This window comes from Balaenoptera ricei, chromosome 11 (assembly GCF_028023285.1).
Source record: "Balaenoptera ricei isolate mBalRic1 chromosome 11, mBalRic1.hap2, whole genome shotgun sequence".
Taxonomy (NCBI): domain Eukaryota; kingdom Metazoa; phylum Chordata; class Mammalia; order Artiodactyla; family Balaenopteridae; genus Balaenoptera; species Balaenoptera ricei.
The window spans coordinates 40,090,060-40,108,265 of NC_082649.1; the positions used below are offsets into that span (position 1 = coordinate 40,090,060).

The 18,206-nt window shown below is 40.1% G+C and overlaps 1 protein-coding gene across 1 annotated transcript; it reads right to left on the bottom strand.

Moving 5' to 3' along the window:
- Positions 1-2,031: 2,031 nt before the first annotated feature.
- Positions 2,032-14,850, bottom strand: SNRPC (small nuclear ribonucleoprotein polypeptide C). The gene is made up of 6 exons (XM_059937497.1): positions 14,736-14,850; positions 14,337-14,379; positions 9,087-9,195; positions 6,684-6,773; positions 5,319-5,423; positions 2,032-2,375 (listed from the first exon to the last, which is right to left on the bottom strand). The coding sequence occupies exons 1-6, from the start codon at positions 14,741-14,743 to the stop codon at positions 2,251-2,253; spliced, it is 480 nt and encodes a 159-aa protein (XP_059793480.1). The 5' UTR covers positions 14,744-14,850; the 3' UTR covers positions 2,032-2,250.
- Positions 14,851-18,206: the final 3,356 nt, after the last annotated feature.

Genomic DNA, 18,206 nt, shown 5'->3' on the forward strand with positions numbered 1-18,206 from the left:
AAAACAGAAACTTGCTGAGTCACACATAAGCTCACTTGGCACGGTTTCCCCTAACAAACCCTTAAGTCTGCAGAAGATTTTAAAAACAAATCTGAGCTATAAAAGACAGACATATAAACTATCAATTTATGAGACTTAAGTCCTCCTTAAAAAGATGTGACAATAAAAAACTAAAAAGCAACAAGTAGTCCTGGCAGAAGCTCAGACTAGGAAGTTGACTCAGCTCCTACAGAGGCTGAGCATAAAGATCATCTCACTGTAAAGATATCTATTTCTAACCTCTTGTTTACCTAGATATGGTGATTTATTTGCCTAAATTAGCTTCTCTTCAAAATATTCATGAGTTTCTAGGGAAAAAAGTAATCTACCCATTGTCATTTCAATTTCTAGCTACAAATCTTTTCAAAATTATAGACACATACATAGAGTTATACTTTTTGGTTTTTTTATTTTTAAAATATTTATTTATTTGGTTGCGCCGGGTCTTAGTTGCAGCAGGTGGGCTCCTTAGTTGTGGCATGCGAACTCTTAGTTGCAGCATGCATGTGGGATCTAGTTCCCTGACCAGGGATGGAACCCGGGCCCCCTGCATTGGGAGCTCGGAGTCTTAACCACTGCGCCACCAGGGAAGTCCCCAGAGTTACAATCTTGAGTAAGATAGATCCTAAGACAGAGTTTGCCAAACCCACTAATAATAATCAAAATTTCCTAGGGAGCTTTCCCAAAACGCAAACTTCCTAAGCCCTAAACCAGATATATAGAATCAAAATCTGGCACCTTTATTTTGGAAAAGGTCCTCCATTATTCTGATCACCAGGCCAGGTTGTAAACTGTTGGTTTAGGGCACCCTCTGCCCATCACTATAACAATAACCTCAGATGGGAAAGGTGGCTTCTTTTGTTTTTTTTTAAACAGCTAATGATTCAAAATCCAAAAGATACAAAAAGGTGGCAAACCTTTCTCCTTCATCCCTGTCCCCCAGCCACCCATTTACTCTTTATGGGCAGCCAATATCACCAGCTGCTGATCTGTCCAGAGATCCTTTAAGCACACACAGGCACATACAGGTATATCCTTTACAAAAGGATAGCAGCAAACAATACATTGTTATGTGAACAAACCAAAGTGCAGGACAATGTGTATCTTGGAGTTCTTTCCCCATCAGTATAGAACTTCCTTATTCTGTTTCAACAAGCATGGTACATGCCACTTTGTGGATGTAACATACTTGATAAATCAGTCCCCTTTCACTGGACACCTATGTGATTTCCAGTCTCTTGCTATAACGCATAATCTTGTACACAAGTCATTTCATACATGTTCAAGTCTATCTGTAGGATAAATTCCTAGACATAGAAACGCTATGTCGAAGGATACAAGTATTGTAATTCTGAGCGATACTGCCAAATTGCCCTCCCCAGAGGTTATACAATTTTCACTCCCACTTGTAGTATGAAATAGGAATTTAGATTTTACACTGAGCTGAATATGAACAGTGGCGATGGCTTACTTTCTAGATGCCTCCCTGAAAATATCCTCCTTTTATAGCCTAGTAACAAATAACATTCTGTAAACACCTTCTGCACCATGAAAATCTGCATAGTTTTTCCATTACTAATAGAACATTTTCTGACTATTTGAAGTCCAAGAAAAAGAGGAGCTGAGTGAAAGGAGGTTAAGGCAATTCTGGCTGCTGTTAGCTGACATGCACTCACCGTGAAGCCTTTTTCCCTACTTTAGCATAAAAGAATTAAAAATTTCCACTTGCTACACAAAGCATTATTAATGTGAAAAGTTAACCAGGTGCTGTTTATTATTTTAATCAACAAAAGCTCTACAAGTGTTGGATTTACCAGTTTTTGCACAAGAGAACTTTACTAAATAAAGACAAGGTGCCCAAAGGGACCCACTCTACAGGTAAGGGAAAAGAAGTCATACAGAGGGCATGCTGAAGAAATGAGCTAGAGAAACACAACTGGACTCTCCTTTAAAATACAAAAAGAATACAGAAGGGAGAAAAAAGGGAACACATTTTTAACTAAAAGAATTGACAATTTTATTTTCACATTTCACAATACAAATGAAAATTGCTTTTTTTGTCCCACCACTCCCCTCCAAAACTACTCTCTCTTTGATAGGAAGGGGGAGCAAGTCTTCCTTGTCATCCTGTTAGAAAACATCCCGAGTCACAGCACCATGATCTCCTGGTGAAGTAATATAAAACTGATATAAAGAGGCTCCCCAATCTCCTTATCTGTCTGGTCGAGTCATTCCTGGCCGGGTGGGCACCATCATGGGACGGGCAGGAGGTCTCATCATTGGGGGCCCAGGCATCATTGGCATGTGGCCTCCCATAGGCGGCCTCATTCCAGGAGCTGCAGGTAAAACAAAGAAAAGGAAAAAAAAAGTCAAAAATACTACTTAGGAGAGCTTGATGGGACTTCAATTAAAGACAAAAAAGTAGCCCCCCCCTGCAAAATGCTGGAAAAAAGACATACTTGACAGAAGAAACGCAACAAATTCATCACATCTGTAAATTACTTAGACATTCTCAAACAAAAAACAAAAAGGTCAAAACAAGAACCATATGGGAATCATGATCTAATGATAGTAAGGGGGAAACTATTAATAGACTGCTTTCCAGAAATCACCAGGGACTAGTTCCCTAAATTGACCTTTTTTCTCACTCAGGGAAATTCACAACTAAGTCACATGTTACTCAGTCAGCTCTTTTTTTTTTTTTTTTTTTTTTTTTTTTTTTTTTTTTTTTTTAAAGATTTATTTATTTAATTGATTGATTGGTTGCTATGTTGGGTCTTCGTTTCTGTGCTAGGGCTTTCTCCAGTTGCGGCAAGCGGGGGCTACTCCTCATCGCGGTGCGCGGGCCTCTCAGTATCGCGGCCTCTCTTGTTGCGGAGCGCAGGCTCCAGACGCGCAGGCTCAGCAGTTGTGGCTCACGGGCCCAGTCACTCCGCGGCATGTGGGATCTTCCCAGACCAGGGCTCGAACCCGTGTCCCCTGCATTGGCAGGCAGATTCCCAACCACTGCGCCACCAGGGAAGCCCCTCAGTCAGCTCTTTTAATCAGTTCTATCCATCATATAACCAGGAGCTATTTCATGAATGTACACAGGCACAGAGGACAATCTTACCACTAAGCGTTTGTTCGGAGTTGTAGGAAAGGTGAGCAGGAGGCCCATGCTGAGAACCTGTTAGTAACCATACTTAGCTCAAGTCAAGAAAAATAATAGGCAATAATGTGATTTATAACAATTAGCACACACACACAAATCTGATTTTTCTAATACATTTCAGAAACTATTAATGAGTTTTTTTAAAGTGTCCCATCAATACACCAGCCAAATAAATGAGTCAGGGAAGGGAGGGCAAGCAGACAGGTGAGGTTTGGGGAGGAATACAGGCAGCTTCATGGGAGTGGTAATGTTCTACTTCCTCAGCTGGGTGGTGGGTTCATGGTATTAATTGTATTACTATGCCTTATAATTTTCATGTTACGTATCTTCTTTTTAAATATCAAATTTTACCTAATTATTTATTTTCAACTAAATCATTTTGATTAAAGGCTTGCAATAAATGCTTCAAGAGAAAACTAAAGTTGAATACAGCCTTATCACAAAAAGTAAAACACAAGTATATGCAAAAACACAAAATCCAATAGGTACAGAATTAAGATAAATTTCAACAGAAACAGAAAATACTAAAACTTCTAAATATCTTATTAAAAAATCCCTCCATAACATAACCTGTATTCAGCATTTCTTAGAAGAAACTGATCTAGACCAAAGACTGAAAATGAGGGCCCTGAAAACTTTTTCTTTGGTCTCCATAATGCCTTAAATCTTAATTAGTTGTCAACATTGGCAATTACTATGTCTTGTTACTAATAAGTAATTCTAGACTTCTTTTTTCATCTTTTTATTGTGGAAATGTTCAAACATACACAAGCATAGAAAAAAAGAATATAATGAACATCCATGTACCCATCAACCAGCTTAAACAGCAACCTTGTTTATCTTATCCCCACCCATTCTTATCCCTGCCCACCCCCCAGCTACTCAATTATTTTAATGCAAATCCCATAATTTTATTATTTTATCCTGGCTAAAAACAACAACAACAACAAAATACTCAGGCAAACTGGCAACACTAAGCCTGTATTCTCAAATGTCAACCACAGGTTGACGCTGAGTTCTAGAAGGCTTCTTTATATGTGACAAGCATTCCCCAATTCACATCCCTAACCCCTCTAGGAATGTGAATCTGTGATCCCAATTTAAGAATGCAAAAGACATCCGAATCAGTTAGATTGTGTTTTGGATTCACAAGCCAGTAAGGCAGGAATTCTCTTTATCTAAACTCTCCCACCCCTAAATGATACCCACAGCAGGCATACTGAATGTTTCTGGCCAGGAAGCTACTCTAATGCCTTTGCACCTTGTCTTACCAGTTGAGTTGTAGGCTTCTTATGTCAGTTGTAGTTACTCTAATTACATAATGTAATTATTCTGCAAACTGATGAAATATGAATGTAGAGAAAGAACTATTTCTATAAAAACTAAGCTGATAATAAGAAAGACTCAGGCAAATCATCCCCCAAAAGTACTCACAAATTTGGTAAGCGAAACGATCATAAAAAATAGAAATTAAATTGCCTCACAAGGTCTCTAACCACTTCACAGAAAATGAAACTGAAGTTGGTAAAGGATGCATTATGAGTATGGCTTTCTGGTTTATGCAAGAAATATACGGTGTTCCAGTCAGTAGACTCATTCTCAAAGCAAAGGCCCTGACCATGTATCAGAAAACTCTGCAAATTAATGTACATTTATGTTTATGTTAAAATAAAATGTTTGAGGCATAAGTTTTTTCCCCTTCCTGAATAAAAGACTAACTACCAGGCCTAAGGCCTTTTTCATAAATACTAATTAACCTAGTTAACCTGCAAGATTAAATCAGCAATAGGCGGTAGCTTTGCTCCAAATCAAAACCAAGAAAAGCAGCAGCACAAATATATATCTACCCTTCTCCACATTATAAATGGCCAAAAGTCAGGAGGGAGTGAGGAAACAGGAGGGACAGAGGAGAAGGAAAAAAGAGGCAGTCTTATCCTGCTTTCAGTTGTACAAGGTCTTTGGATACCATCCAATTACACTGATAAACCAAGTATTTCTTTTTATCATTATAGATTCACCAAATGTAATTTGCTGCAATACATTTAGACAGCTAATTAAGAATTCTATTTAAATGGAAAGCTAAAACACAATGGAGCATCCAAGAAGGAAAGAGATTCAAACTTACCAGGTCCCACTGGCATCATCCCAGGAGGAGGAGGGCCCATCATTGGCATCATGGGAGGGCCCCCCATGTGGGGTGCTGGCATCATCCCAGGGCGAGGAGGACCCGCTGAAATAAAGAATGGAGCCTGAGGCTGAGATATGCTTGTATATTAACATTCTTTCTTCTCAATGAAATAGGGCCTCATGATCTGGCCCAAATTCTGTAACAGTTCTGTAACTTCTTACGGTTTCTTTTATAACAGCAGATTCACAAAAATCAGTGGGCTACAAAACTTTAGTTACATTATGACTAAAAAACAAGAACAAGCCTGCCTAGACAGAAGTGTAAAATAAAGATAAGTTTCCGAGGTTAAAAAGATTCCAACAGTTTAAATTTTTAAAAGAAGGGTATTATACCCCTGATGAACTTAAGCCACAAGTACCTAATTTCAGATCTTTTTTTTTTTTTTTCCCAATCAAAACCTAGGTTTAAGAGAGTCTTTGGAAATACGAAAATGTTCCGCACAGATATTCCTGAACAATAACAATATGGAACAACTTAAATGTCCAACAATAAGCAAATGGTGAGACTAATTATGTACATTCATACCACTGACTATTCTACCATTAAAAATAATGGAGTTGAGTGCCAGCCAGTCAGGATCGAGTAGGAGAGAGAGCCTGTGAGCCTGATCAGGTCCCAGGATGGCAGGATTCCAAGAAGGGTTTGGTGGGTCACTAGTGGTCTATCTGCATTAGTGTGCAACTATTATAAACAGCCTACTTCTCTGTGTTTATATCCATGATAATTTACAGGACTGAGTTCAGGTCTGAGTTCAATTTTAATCTGAATCCTTCCAGAAGGGCCAAAGAACTTATGGCCTAGTTGCTCAATGTCCTCCTGTCTGTCATGCAGAAACAACACACCTTCCCAGACAGGAGAGTCCTTTGATCCACTCCTCTTTTAACTATGCAATTTTTGTCTTTCACAGGTATATATATTGGTTTTAGATGAGTTACAAGGTTGGGAGAGAGACTGAGGAGTTTATCAGCTACATCAATCCTCCAGTGTTGTATTCATAGCAGTAAACAACTCAGCAGCAGTACCTCTTTATACATCAGCTCATCTAATCACAGGTACATTCTTAGCTTTCCATTGACTCTATCTCAGACCCACTTGAGATGCCACAAATATAATACCCTAATAATAAGGTAATCAGAAGGTAACTCTAAAGATATTTCAGAAATTATACCACTGAAGTTGTTTTCTATTACTGCCTATGTATTCATTTAATGAACATTTGAAAGCCAACTGTGAGATAATCTAACAAAATCAAGGATAATCTGCCCAGTTACACCCCTTAAGATAAAAATTTTATAAACTTACGGAGGCTGGGGGGAGGTGGAATCATTGCCCCTGCAGGAGGAGGGGCAGAGAATGGAGTAGGAGGTATCTTTCCTTGTTGGAATGCAGCGGCTTTGGAGAGTGAGAAAAAAAACAACAAACAGTGAATGAGAATTCAACAACCCATTTATTTACTAAAATAACCACCTTCATTTAAATTTTTAACTGTCCCATTATTTCACTCTAAAAAGCATTCATCTAAGATTACTACATCATGGTCTCCACAGTTTTTAAATAAACTTTAGGTACTCACAAGCTAAAACTGCAATTAATTGGTTTACGGATCTGGGTTTTTTAACCTGTTTTTATTTCATCAGCATTCCTATGGATGAATTAACTATGAGAGACTAGTTAACTATGAGTGAAAACCTCCCACCTATAAATGTCTTACCAAAGGGCAGCACTCATCTTTAATCTGTACATGTAGTTTACACTCAATTCAAACTGCTCATAGTTTTGTTTAAAAAATGTGTGATAACTGCCCAGAGGCCAGGCTTTGTAAAATTTCAATCCTTCCTATATATGCTTTCCTCCATAAAAACAATACACCATTTTGGTTTACCTGTTTTGAAATTAATGCACTGAGGTAAGAGATGTAAAAGAAAGATTTCAAAGCAAGAGCCTGCTCCGAAGGAGATCATGATCTTGAAAAAATGTCCAATAAAATTACCTTTTAATTTTTCTTTCAGACAATATGAGGCACAAACGAAAACAAAGAATCTGAAGATTGTTTATATTTGCTTTGGGAAAGGAGTCATACATAAATACTAAAATACACACTCAAAAAGTCTATTCCTGAATTTGTTAGCCCTTCCCAATTCAGTGCAGCCTGCAGCCCAGACACTCTCCCATTCCACTCCAACCCCACAAGTGCAAAGGAGATCAAATTACTCAAGTAGATCACTGGTAATTCATGAGAACCAGATCCAAAAAATGACCTAGAGTAGAGATTTATGAACAGCTATCATATTCCTCCAAACAGAGCGTGTGCTCTCTAAGGGATCACATCCTCCAGCAAAAGCCTTTTCCAATCAAAAGTCACCTCCCACATGTTGTGTAGGACAGCTTGTAAAGGCTGAAGAGGGAGTGGCTAAGTAGCGGACTCAACATCAACATAATCCTGAACATGATGAGGTATGCCCCCAAGGGCTTGCTTCTTATCCTGTAAAAGTCTTTCATCAAAAACATTTACTCATCTTAAAATATTCGGCTGAGCACAAAAAATAACAAACATAATGCTAACCTTTAATGCAAGAAACTTCTAACATCTTTTCAAATAGAGAAAATGATTACATTATATTTTTTCCCAAATGCAGTGAGACAATGTCTGAGATTTGCTCCTTAACAATCCAGGAGGGGAAAGGGAGTAGATTGCCTCAACAAGGGGCAATTCTGTCCCTTTGGGAACACCGGGCAATGTGTGAAGATATTTTTAGTCACAACTGGGCATTGCTATTGGCATCTAGCAGGTATAGGCCAGGGTTGCTGAACAGTCTACAATGCACAGGACAGCCCCCAACAAAGAATTATCAGGCCCCAAATATCAATAGTGCTAAGTTTGAGAACTTTAGTATAAATAAAACAAGACTGCCGCAGCAGGGTGATGCGGGTGTGGCAGCCATGGAAGGTTTATTCTCTAAAGTTCTCCTTCTATTGTGCTTAAAATTTTCCATGATAGTTTTGCTTTTTTAAAAAAAAAATAAAACCACACCACAATCAAAGTCCACATTTGCCTGCCAGTTCTGGGTACAATGAACGATTAGGAAAGGCCATGTTTCAAATACACCAGGATGATCTAACATAAAAATGCAGTATCTCTTTCTGTCAGTGCCTTGGACCCAACTATCCTAAACAACAAAAATGTTCTTAATTAAACAAAAAGAGTATGGCATGTATGGCAGGGGTCCAAAACATACCCAAACTATTCTGTCACATCAGTTACTTCCTTTGTGACCAGTTATCTTTGCCAGGACAACAAAGAATAAAAGTCTCTCAAACTCTTCAAAGAGAGCTACAAACTCACCCCCACCTTTTCCTATTACTACCGGAAAACAGATCTAAAAACCATGGCTCACTACAAACGAGGTTCTGCATAAATGTGCTACAAAATCTGGTCCACATCAGTAGTGAAATATTAGGCAACTCATTCTTCTCTGCCCAAATTCCCAGTCTAATCAATACCTGATTGCTCTAACCTCAAAAATTAATGTTAATGTTTTCCTATATCCCTGGGAAACCAATGACCTTCCACTTCTTTGATTCAGCACATCAGAATGCTCCTATTTATCATTCAGAATGATTCGCTTCTGTGAAAAACAACAGAGAGACAGGGACGAGAAAGAATGGGACCATTCTACCACATCAGAACAAGAGACTGAAACGCACTTGTTTTGTCAATCAGGCTCTGAGCCTGCTCTTCCATCCATTTCTGATAGTAGTCTTTCACATTCTCTTTGTGTTTCCTACCACTGCAGTGTGTCTTTCTCACAGATGGCTGTAAAACAAAAGGTTGTATCAGTCAGAGAAACAAATATCCAAAACCAGAAATTTTTTAAAGCCTTACCTTTTAATAGGTAGCCTGGCTACCTCTAGCAGCCTTAGCTGGTGCCAAAGCATCACTTAAAAACATTATCCAGCAACGTACTGTGGTAATTTACCTATTGTATTTATTATCTAAACCAGGGGTCAGAAAACAATGGCCCATGGGCCAGCCACCTGATTTTGTGGAAAAAAAGTACTGGAATACAGTGGTATTCATTTGTTTATGTATAGTCTATGTCTCGTCTCTACAAGAGCAGAGTTGAGCAGTTGCAACAAAGACTGTATGGTCCACAAACCCAAAATAATTACAAGCTGGCATTTGAAGAAAATGTTTACAATCCACTGATCTAGAAAACAGTATCATATAATGCCCTTTCTTAGGCTATTGTACAGCAAAATAATATAGCTTATATACATTTAAATAACACTGTTTATGGGAATATATTCTTTTAAAGGACCATGGGTCTAGAATATAGACTCCATGTGAATCACACACAGACCTTTGTCTCTAGCCCACTAATCCTTTTGTTCTTTCTTTAACAGTTTTATTGAGGTAAAACTGACATAAGATAAACTCCATGCACTTAACCTTCTGGTTTTTTAAGTTAACATTTATTTAACTCTTACTACATGCCAGACACCATGCTATGTACTTCACAAGTAGTGCCTCAATCTCTATAGAAATCACATGTGCATGGTACAGTGGAATACTAATCAGAAAGAACGAATCACTGATACATGCGATACGGACAAATCTCAAAAACGTGCGGAGCAAAAGAAATCAGATACACACAGAGTATATAAGGATCCATTCATATGAAGTTTAAAACCAGTAATAATGATCTTTAGTCATAAACATCAGATCAGGCAGTGCCAGGGGTGCAGGGAACTGACTGCAAAAAAACACAGGGAACTTTCTGGAGCGATGGAAATGTTCTATATCTTGATGCATACGTCAAGTTGTAATCATTTGACAAGTCAGCAAACTGTACACTTAAAATGTGTGCATTTAATTGAATATAAATTATAATTCAATACAATTGATTTTAAAAATCACAAGGTTGGACTTCCCTGGTGGTGCAGTGGTTAAGAATCCACCTGCCAATGCAGGGGACATGGGTTCCATCTCTGGCCCAGGAAGATCCCACATGCCGCGGAGCAGCTAAGCTGGTGCACTACAACTACTGAGCCTGCGTTCTAGAGCCCGCGAGCCACAACTACTGAGCCCGCAAGCTGCAACTACTGAAGCCCATGCGCCTAGAGCTCGTGCTCCGCAACAAGAGAACCCACCGCAACAAGAAGCCTGTGCACTGCAACGAAGAGTAGCCCCCGCTCACCACAACTAGAGAACAAAAGCCTGCGCACAGCAACGAAGACCCAATGCAGCCAAAAATAAAATTAATTAATTAATTAATAAAAAAATAAAAATCACAAGGTTATTGGGACTTCCCTGGTGGTCCATTGGCTAAGACTCTAAACTCCCAGTGCAGGCAGCCTGCGTTCGATCCCTGGTCAGGGAAGTAGATCACACATGCTGCAACTAAGAGTTTGCATGCCACAACTAAAGATCCCACATGCCACAACCAAGACCCGACACAGCCAAATAAATAAATTTTTTTTTAAATCACTAGTATGTATAAAATAGATAACATGAGAACCTGCTCTATAGCCACTCTACTTCACTTCGCTGTACAACAGAAACTAACACAACATCGTAAAACAACTATACCCCAATAAAAAAAAAAAGTTAAAATTTAAAAAAATAAAATGGTTGGTTCTACTGGAAAAAAAAAAAAAAGAAATTAAAAAAAAATCATCCACTGCATGCAACTCAATTGTCGGGAAGGACATTTGAATTTTTTTTTTATTTATTTATCTATTTTTGGCTGTGTTAGGTCTTTGTTGCTGCACATAGGCTTTCTCTAGTTATGGTGAGCGGGGGCTACTCTTCGTTGCGGTGCGCGGGCTTCTCACTGCGGTGGCTTCTCCTGTTGTGGAGCATGGCCTCTAGGAGCATGGGTTCAGTAGTTGTGGCTCGCAGGCTCTAGAGCACAGGCTCACTAGTTGTGGTGCACAGGCTTAGTTCTTCCACGGCATGTGGGATCTGCCCGAACCAGGGCTCGAACCTGTGTCCCCTGCATTGGCAGGTGGATTCTTAACCACTGCACCACCAGGGAAGCCCCAGGACATTTGAATTTTCACAGAAGAAAAATAAACCCTTTACCTACTTAAAAAAAAAAACAACAATCACAAGGTTATTATCTTCTGTATATGCTTAAAGTCTTGTCTCAAAACACATAGATGGTAAGCAGCAAACTAAGGCCTGGAATCCAGATCTCATTCAGATGCTCCTCACAGCTGCCTTCCTCCCTCCTAATTCTCTTCTCGTGACTGCTTCAGCAGCAGCATATACGACCAACGTCGTGTGAGCAAAACTGTCTTTTTTATGGTCTGTATCTCAAAATACTGTTCCCTGTCTCCCAACCACTGTTTACACTAATACAACAACGATGCCTTAAGCTTAATAACAAAATCATGCCTAAGAACCAGCAAAAGCTCAAAAGTTAGAGCACTGAATGTTTTATACAGTCATACTGAACGTTTTATACATTTCAAAGTCCACCACAAGGACTGCTTCAATCACTATGGAAACTTCCTATTTTCACAAGGTATCATGTTAGGACAGCAGTATTACAAGGATTCCTGACATTTCTCATAAAGAGATATTTATTATAAAGAGAGACTTTTCCATTCTCTGAATTCTAGTATTAGCAAGATGAGTTAGTATATGGCAATATAGCACTGGAAAAGGGTAGAAAGGCATAGCCCCCCATACCAACAACTTCAAAAAATTATGACTAGGGGTTTGACCTAGAGAGGGGGTTAGGGACAGAAAACCAAAACAAAACAAAAAGATGGGGGATCTATAGGCAAGCTACTACCACTACCAACTTACTGGAGGAGTCTCCTCCAGGACAATCTATAATAATATTTAGAACTATTAGTTCTTCAAGAGGGACCACCCTACTTACATGTTCCACAAATCTATTAATGCTGAACTACATCTAACCATGTGTTAGAAAAAATTCCAAATGAAGTGACAACAGAGAAATTATTGGCTAGGTTCTTGCAGCTACTATTCAAGATGACATCATGATCGAGTTCTAATTTCATCAGGTCTCTGCAGAAGCAGCAAAGTAGAGAGCTGCAATTCTGAAGGTATGGCTCATAGACACCACTCAAAGTGCAAGACAGACCAGTGAATTTTAATGTTAAAAGAGCGTATGACATGGTTTCAGATTCCACACTGCAACTAGCCATGTGCTGAGTTTTGGTGCAATAATATAAAGTAATAAAGAATATCCACGATTGTCTAAAAATGCTATTAAAGTACTCCCATATCCATGTGAGGCTGGATTCATCATATACTTCAACCAAAACATAGTGCAACAGATTTAAAGTAGAAGATGAGAATCTGCCAGCTTCCATTAAGTCAGATGTTACACAGGATTCCAAAAATGTTAAAATGCCATTCTTCGTACTGAATTTTTTTGTTTTGGAAAATAGCTATTTTTCACTTTTAAAGTGTTATTTGTATTACAAGTAAAAAGTCTGTTATCACTACCTTTAAATGAATTAATAAGCATTTTTTAAGTTTAAGTTTTAACTTCAAATACAGAAAATTTTAATGGATATAACCCACTTTTTTTTTTCTTTTTGAATAATCCAGTAATTTTTAAGAGTGTAAAGGGACCATGAAACAAAAAAAGTTTGAGAGCTGCTGGCATAGAAGCTCTGGAGTTAGACTGCCTAGCCTCATCTTCCAGCTCTATACAACTTACTGGTTTTGTAACATCCAGTCAGTTATTTATTCACACTGTCTCAGTTTCCCCCTTTGTAAAATGGGAGATAACACCAACCTCATAGGATTATCATGAGCATTAAACAAAATGATACATGGAAAGCATTTGGAACACTGCCTGACATACAATAAATATTCAGTCTTAGTCGCTGTTATTATTTGTTAAGCAGTTTTTAATCAAGTCAAAGTATTTGGTTTAAAATTTAGGCATTTCTTTCCAATTTAATCAGTCAAACATTTAAGAGCCTTGACACAACAAAATATTTGAACTTCAGAACGTTTTCCTAGAATTTTTACTTGTCATATAAATTTTTTTCATCTTTAAACTTGCTAAAGCTTTATTATTTCGGGTCTCCATTGAAAACACTGACTGATGGAAGACTAATAACTTTGAATTATGAAGACAGTTACAGGAAGAGTGGAAAAACAAACACCCCAAAGTATTTTCTCCAAGCATTAGCCCTTAAACCTTAACAAGATGAAATGCACAAATTACAAAATTTTGTAAAAATCTAATTTAGGGAGTTCCCTGGCGGCCTAGCAGTTTGGATTCCGGGCTTTCACTGCTGTGGCCTGGGTTCAACCCCTGGTCAGGGAACTGAGATCCCACAAGCCGCACAGTGCAGCCAAAAAAAAAACCTAATTTATTACATATAAGGCTTTTCTTAGGTTTCCTTTTATTAAAAAAATAACTTTATTGAGCTATAGCTCACAGATCATACAATTTACAAATTTTAAGTGTACAATTCAACGGGTGTTCGGTATATTCACAGAGCTGGGCAATCATCACTACAATCAATTTTCTTTTTTTTAATTATAGTTGATTTACAATATTATATTAGTTTCAGGTGTAAAAGACAGTGATTCAATATTTTTGTAGATTATGCTCCGTTTAAAGTTACAAAATAATGGCTATATTTCCCCTGTGCTGTACAATTAGCTATTTATACACAGTAGTTTATACCTCTTAATCCCATACCTCTATCTTGCCCCTCTCCACTTCCCTTTCCTCACTGGTAACCATTAGTTTGTTCTCTAAATCAATGAGTCTGTTTCTGTTTTGTTATTACATTCGTTTGTTTTATTTTTTTAGATTCCACATACACGTGATAACACAGAGTATTTGTCTCTGACTGACTTATTTCACTAAGCGTAATACTCTCTAGGTCCATCCATGTTGTTGCAAATGGCAGACATATACGGTTTTTTGAAGCTGAAAAGAAACTACTTACAGAGTCATGGGTGAGGTATGTATCGCAGTAGTCACAATAAAACCTGGAAAGAGAAGGAAAGTAGAGAAAGAGAAAATGACAACCCGTTAATAGATGCCCATCCACTGAGGTGCTATTTATTGAAGGTAAAATAGAAAATAAAATAAAGTAAAAGACCTATTCACGATGCGAAGACATCAAACAAAGCGTCCTGACACAAGCCAAGCTTTTGGGTTGCCTTACGGAGAGTCGACCTCCACACTCGTAAAGGGGTATCTAGAAATCCCGGTCTCCCTTCCTCCCCCAGACCCTCTCGCTCCCCCAGAGGCTCCCGGAGCCAGAACCCGCTCTGTGCTCCCCCGCAGGGCCACAATCAGTGATCGAGACCGCGAACACCCCCAGATTCCGGCCCCCACTCACTTAGGCATGTCGCTCTGCAGGCCTTCGGCAACTCCGTTCCGCGCCGCCCGGAAGTGACGCGCACAGTGAGCGCCGACGGGGCGGAAGCGATGAGTCAAATGCGAATGCAGAAGCCCCACCCAGTCATCCAATCTGCCAGCTGCGCTGCGCCTGCAGTACGGCTTTGTCGGCAGAGCGAGGGGCGGGGCTTGTCCTGCTCCTCCCTTCACCTAGAGGAGGGTGGGAGAGGGGAGTATCAAGTGTCCCTGCGACGTTCAATGTACGCACTTGTGGCCGAGATTTTTGATGCTCCTGGAAGCGTGTCATTCATTCTTTCTTTCGACAGTCATCTAATGAGTGTCTGGTACGTGCCAGGCACTGCTATAAATGCTGAGAAGCCAGCAGTGAACAAAACAGACAAAAATCCTTGCTTTCTTGGAGTTGACATTCGAGTTGGGGAAGACAAATACAGTAATAAAGTCAGTATGTAGTGGGTTAGATGGAGCCAAGTGCTATGGGGAGGGAGGGAATGAAGCATGGAAGAGGGGAGTTCAACTTTAAATAAAACAGAAAGCTTGCTGAGAAAGTGACGACTGAGAAATGATAGGTTTCTTAAAGCAAGAAAGCCAGTCGCAAGCCAGTTTACATAGTGTCTCTTTTTTTGAGTCTCATTAACCACTGGAGGTGGCAGAATCCCCAGTTTCAAGTCTCGTGGCTGCTTCCTAGCTGTGCTGCATGTGCAAGTTATTTAATCTTTCTGACTCCGTTTACTCATCTGAAAAATATGAATAATAGTTCTTACTTGTAGGCTTTGAGGAAGAATTAGATGTGAAAATGCTTGTAAAGCTTTCAGTGCAATGTCTGTACATACTAAGCCCTCCACAAATGGTAGTTATGGTTCCACAGGAGGAAACTGTTAGAAGAAACTTGTCCAGGGAGTTCCCTGGTGGCCTAGGGGTTAGGATTCCAGGTGAGAAATAGAGTATTTCCTACCATATCAGTAAACAAAGGATGTCACACTCATCAGCAATTGCAGCCACCACTGTTGTGAGCTGGTGAGCCCTGAGGGAACTGAGGAAGGAAAAAATACCTGCCATCTAGCATCAGATTGCGGCCACTCCCTACGGTGAGCCCTGAGGAAACTCAGGATGTGAAAACACAGGACACTGGCCCCCAGATAGCTGATGTGCATAGCAGAGGAAAGATTTCAGTGAGCCCAGACTCTTGCATCTTCCCATACATAGAAAAGCGCTAAATTCCTTTACTTGGAATATCTGATTTTCTTTAATTAACAATAATCTTTTGATGTTCAGACTACCTGCCCTTTGTTGCAAAACTGCTATATAACCTGGCTCCCTGCCTTGCCTCCTCCGAACAGTTCTCTCAAGGTTACTTGAAATGCTGCCTCCCGGGCTTGAAGTCCTAAAAATTCCCGCTGAATAAAATATAACTCTCAACTTTTAGGTTGTGAATATTTTTTAAGTTGACACAGGCTTTCACTGTCGTGGCCCGGGTTCAATCCCCGGTCAGGGAACTAAGATCCAGCAAGCTGCGGGGCAAGGCCAAAAAAAAAAGGTAACTTGTCCATAGGGATAGCCCGTTCTGGCAACAAGGCCAAACTTCCAGCCTGGTGTATCAGACTCCAAAATGGGCTGACCCCTCTTTCAGAAAAGGGAAATAGTGTTGGGAACTGGGGAGGAGGAGCTTTTGCTTCGTTTGTTCCATATTCTCCGATGGTGGAGTTGCAACCAAAATAATAAAACCTGGTGCTTTATTGGAATATTTACTATGTCCTAGTGAGACAGGAGATAGATGGGCCCCAGGCTGAACAGTGTGGACAGACACTCCGTAACAGCAGAAACTCCATAAAAGCAGGATAATGGAGGAAGCTGGGCCCTGCCCAGATAAGAGATAAAGGACCACATATTCCTCATTCTTGAAGTCAAGGAGATCTCCCTGACTACACATGCACAGAAAGGCTCCTTGGAGATCAAAAAGGGAGGGGGTGCCACCTCATAGTAAGTGATGCCAACTACCCATAGACCTCTTCACTAGAATCCATCTTGGCTAAGAGGTGCACACGCACACAGGGGAGGACCCTGAGATATACCAAATGCGGACTCAGAACCAGGCAAACAAGATGATTGGACAAAGGAAACCCAGAAGAAATGCCCCATAAAAGTGATTCAAACTGCCACGAGTGTGTGGCTCTCTCTCTCTGAGCCCGCCCGAGTGTCTATCCACACGTACGGTACTCTTTTTCCTTGTAATAAACACTTCACTTGCTTCACTACTTTCAATCTCTACGTGGAAGTTCGTATGTTCATAGCTGACGGGTCAGGGCCTTGTCACTGGCCACTGGTCCCTGATGGTCTAGTGGCTAGGATTCAGAGCTCTCACTGCTGCTGCCTGACCTCAATCTCTGGCCGGGAACCGAAATCCTGCTTCAAGCCACTGTAGGCCAAGGCCACCCTAGATCACTAGGTGCTTTTGTCAACTGACAAAACATGCACAGGGACTTTCCTGGTGGCGCAGGGGTTAAGAATCTGCCTGCCAATGCAGGGGACACAGGTTTGAGCCCTGGTCCGGGAGGATCCCACATGCCGCGGAGCAAATAAGCCCGTGTGCCACAACTACTGAGGCTGCGCTCTGGAGCCCGTGAGCCACAGCTACTGAAGCCTGCACGCCTAGAGCCTGTGCTCCACAACAAGAGAGGCCACCAAGATGAGAAGCCCGCACCCCGCAACGAAGACCCAACTCAGCCAAAAATAAATAAATAAATTTATTTTTTAAAAAAAGCTTTGCATATGTACATGTATATATATATATATATATATATATATATATATATATTTTTTTTTTTTTTTGGCTGCATTGGGTCTTGTTGCTGCGCTCAGGCTTTCTCTAGTTGCAGAGAGCAGGGGCTACTCTTCGTTGAGGAGTGCAGGTTTCTCATTGCAGTGGCTTCTCTTGTTGTGGGTCACGGGCTCTAAAGCGCAGGCTCAGTAGTTGTGGTGCACAGGCTTCGTTGCTCCACGGCATGTGGGATTTCCCAGACCAGGGTTCGAACCCATGTCCCCTGCATTGGCAGGTGGATTCTTAACCACTGTGCCATCAGGGAAGCCCTGCATTTATAAGTTTGGAAAATATTGTGTAATTGCCCTCCATTGTAGTTGTATTTACCTGATAATTAATGAGTTTAATGACTTGAAATCATTTGATTTTGTTTAAACTAATTATCATATTTGGTTCATTCAAGTCCTTTTGGAGTTCACTTGTAAACCAAGCTTATTGCTGGTAGTGAAGTTAGGGTTGATGCTATAATAAGTATAATTTTAGGTTGTTTGTTTGGGATGCTCAGTGTAGGGGTAGCAGGAGGGCAATTTCTAGATCAAACAGGAGGAATGTGATGGCTACTAGGAAAACTTTTATGGAAAAAGTAGGTGTGCTGATTCTATGGAATCAAATCCACATTCACTGGGGCTTGGTTTT

What these genes read in the sequence shown, in the direction of transcription:
- SNRPC (XM_059937497.1), bottom strand. An exon ending in TCCACCTCCCCCCAGCCTCC is followed by an intron (nt 5,424 to 6,683) that starts GTAAGTTTATAA and finishes TCTTTATTTCAG; the next exon opens with CGGGTCCTCCTCGCCCTGGG. An exon ending in GATGATGCCAGTGGGACCTG is followed by an intron (nt 2,376 to 5,318) that starts GTAAGTTTGAAT and finishes TTTTACCTGCAG; the next exon opens with CTCCTGGAATGAGGCCGCCT.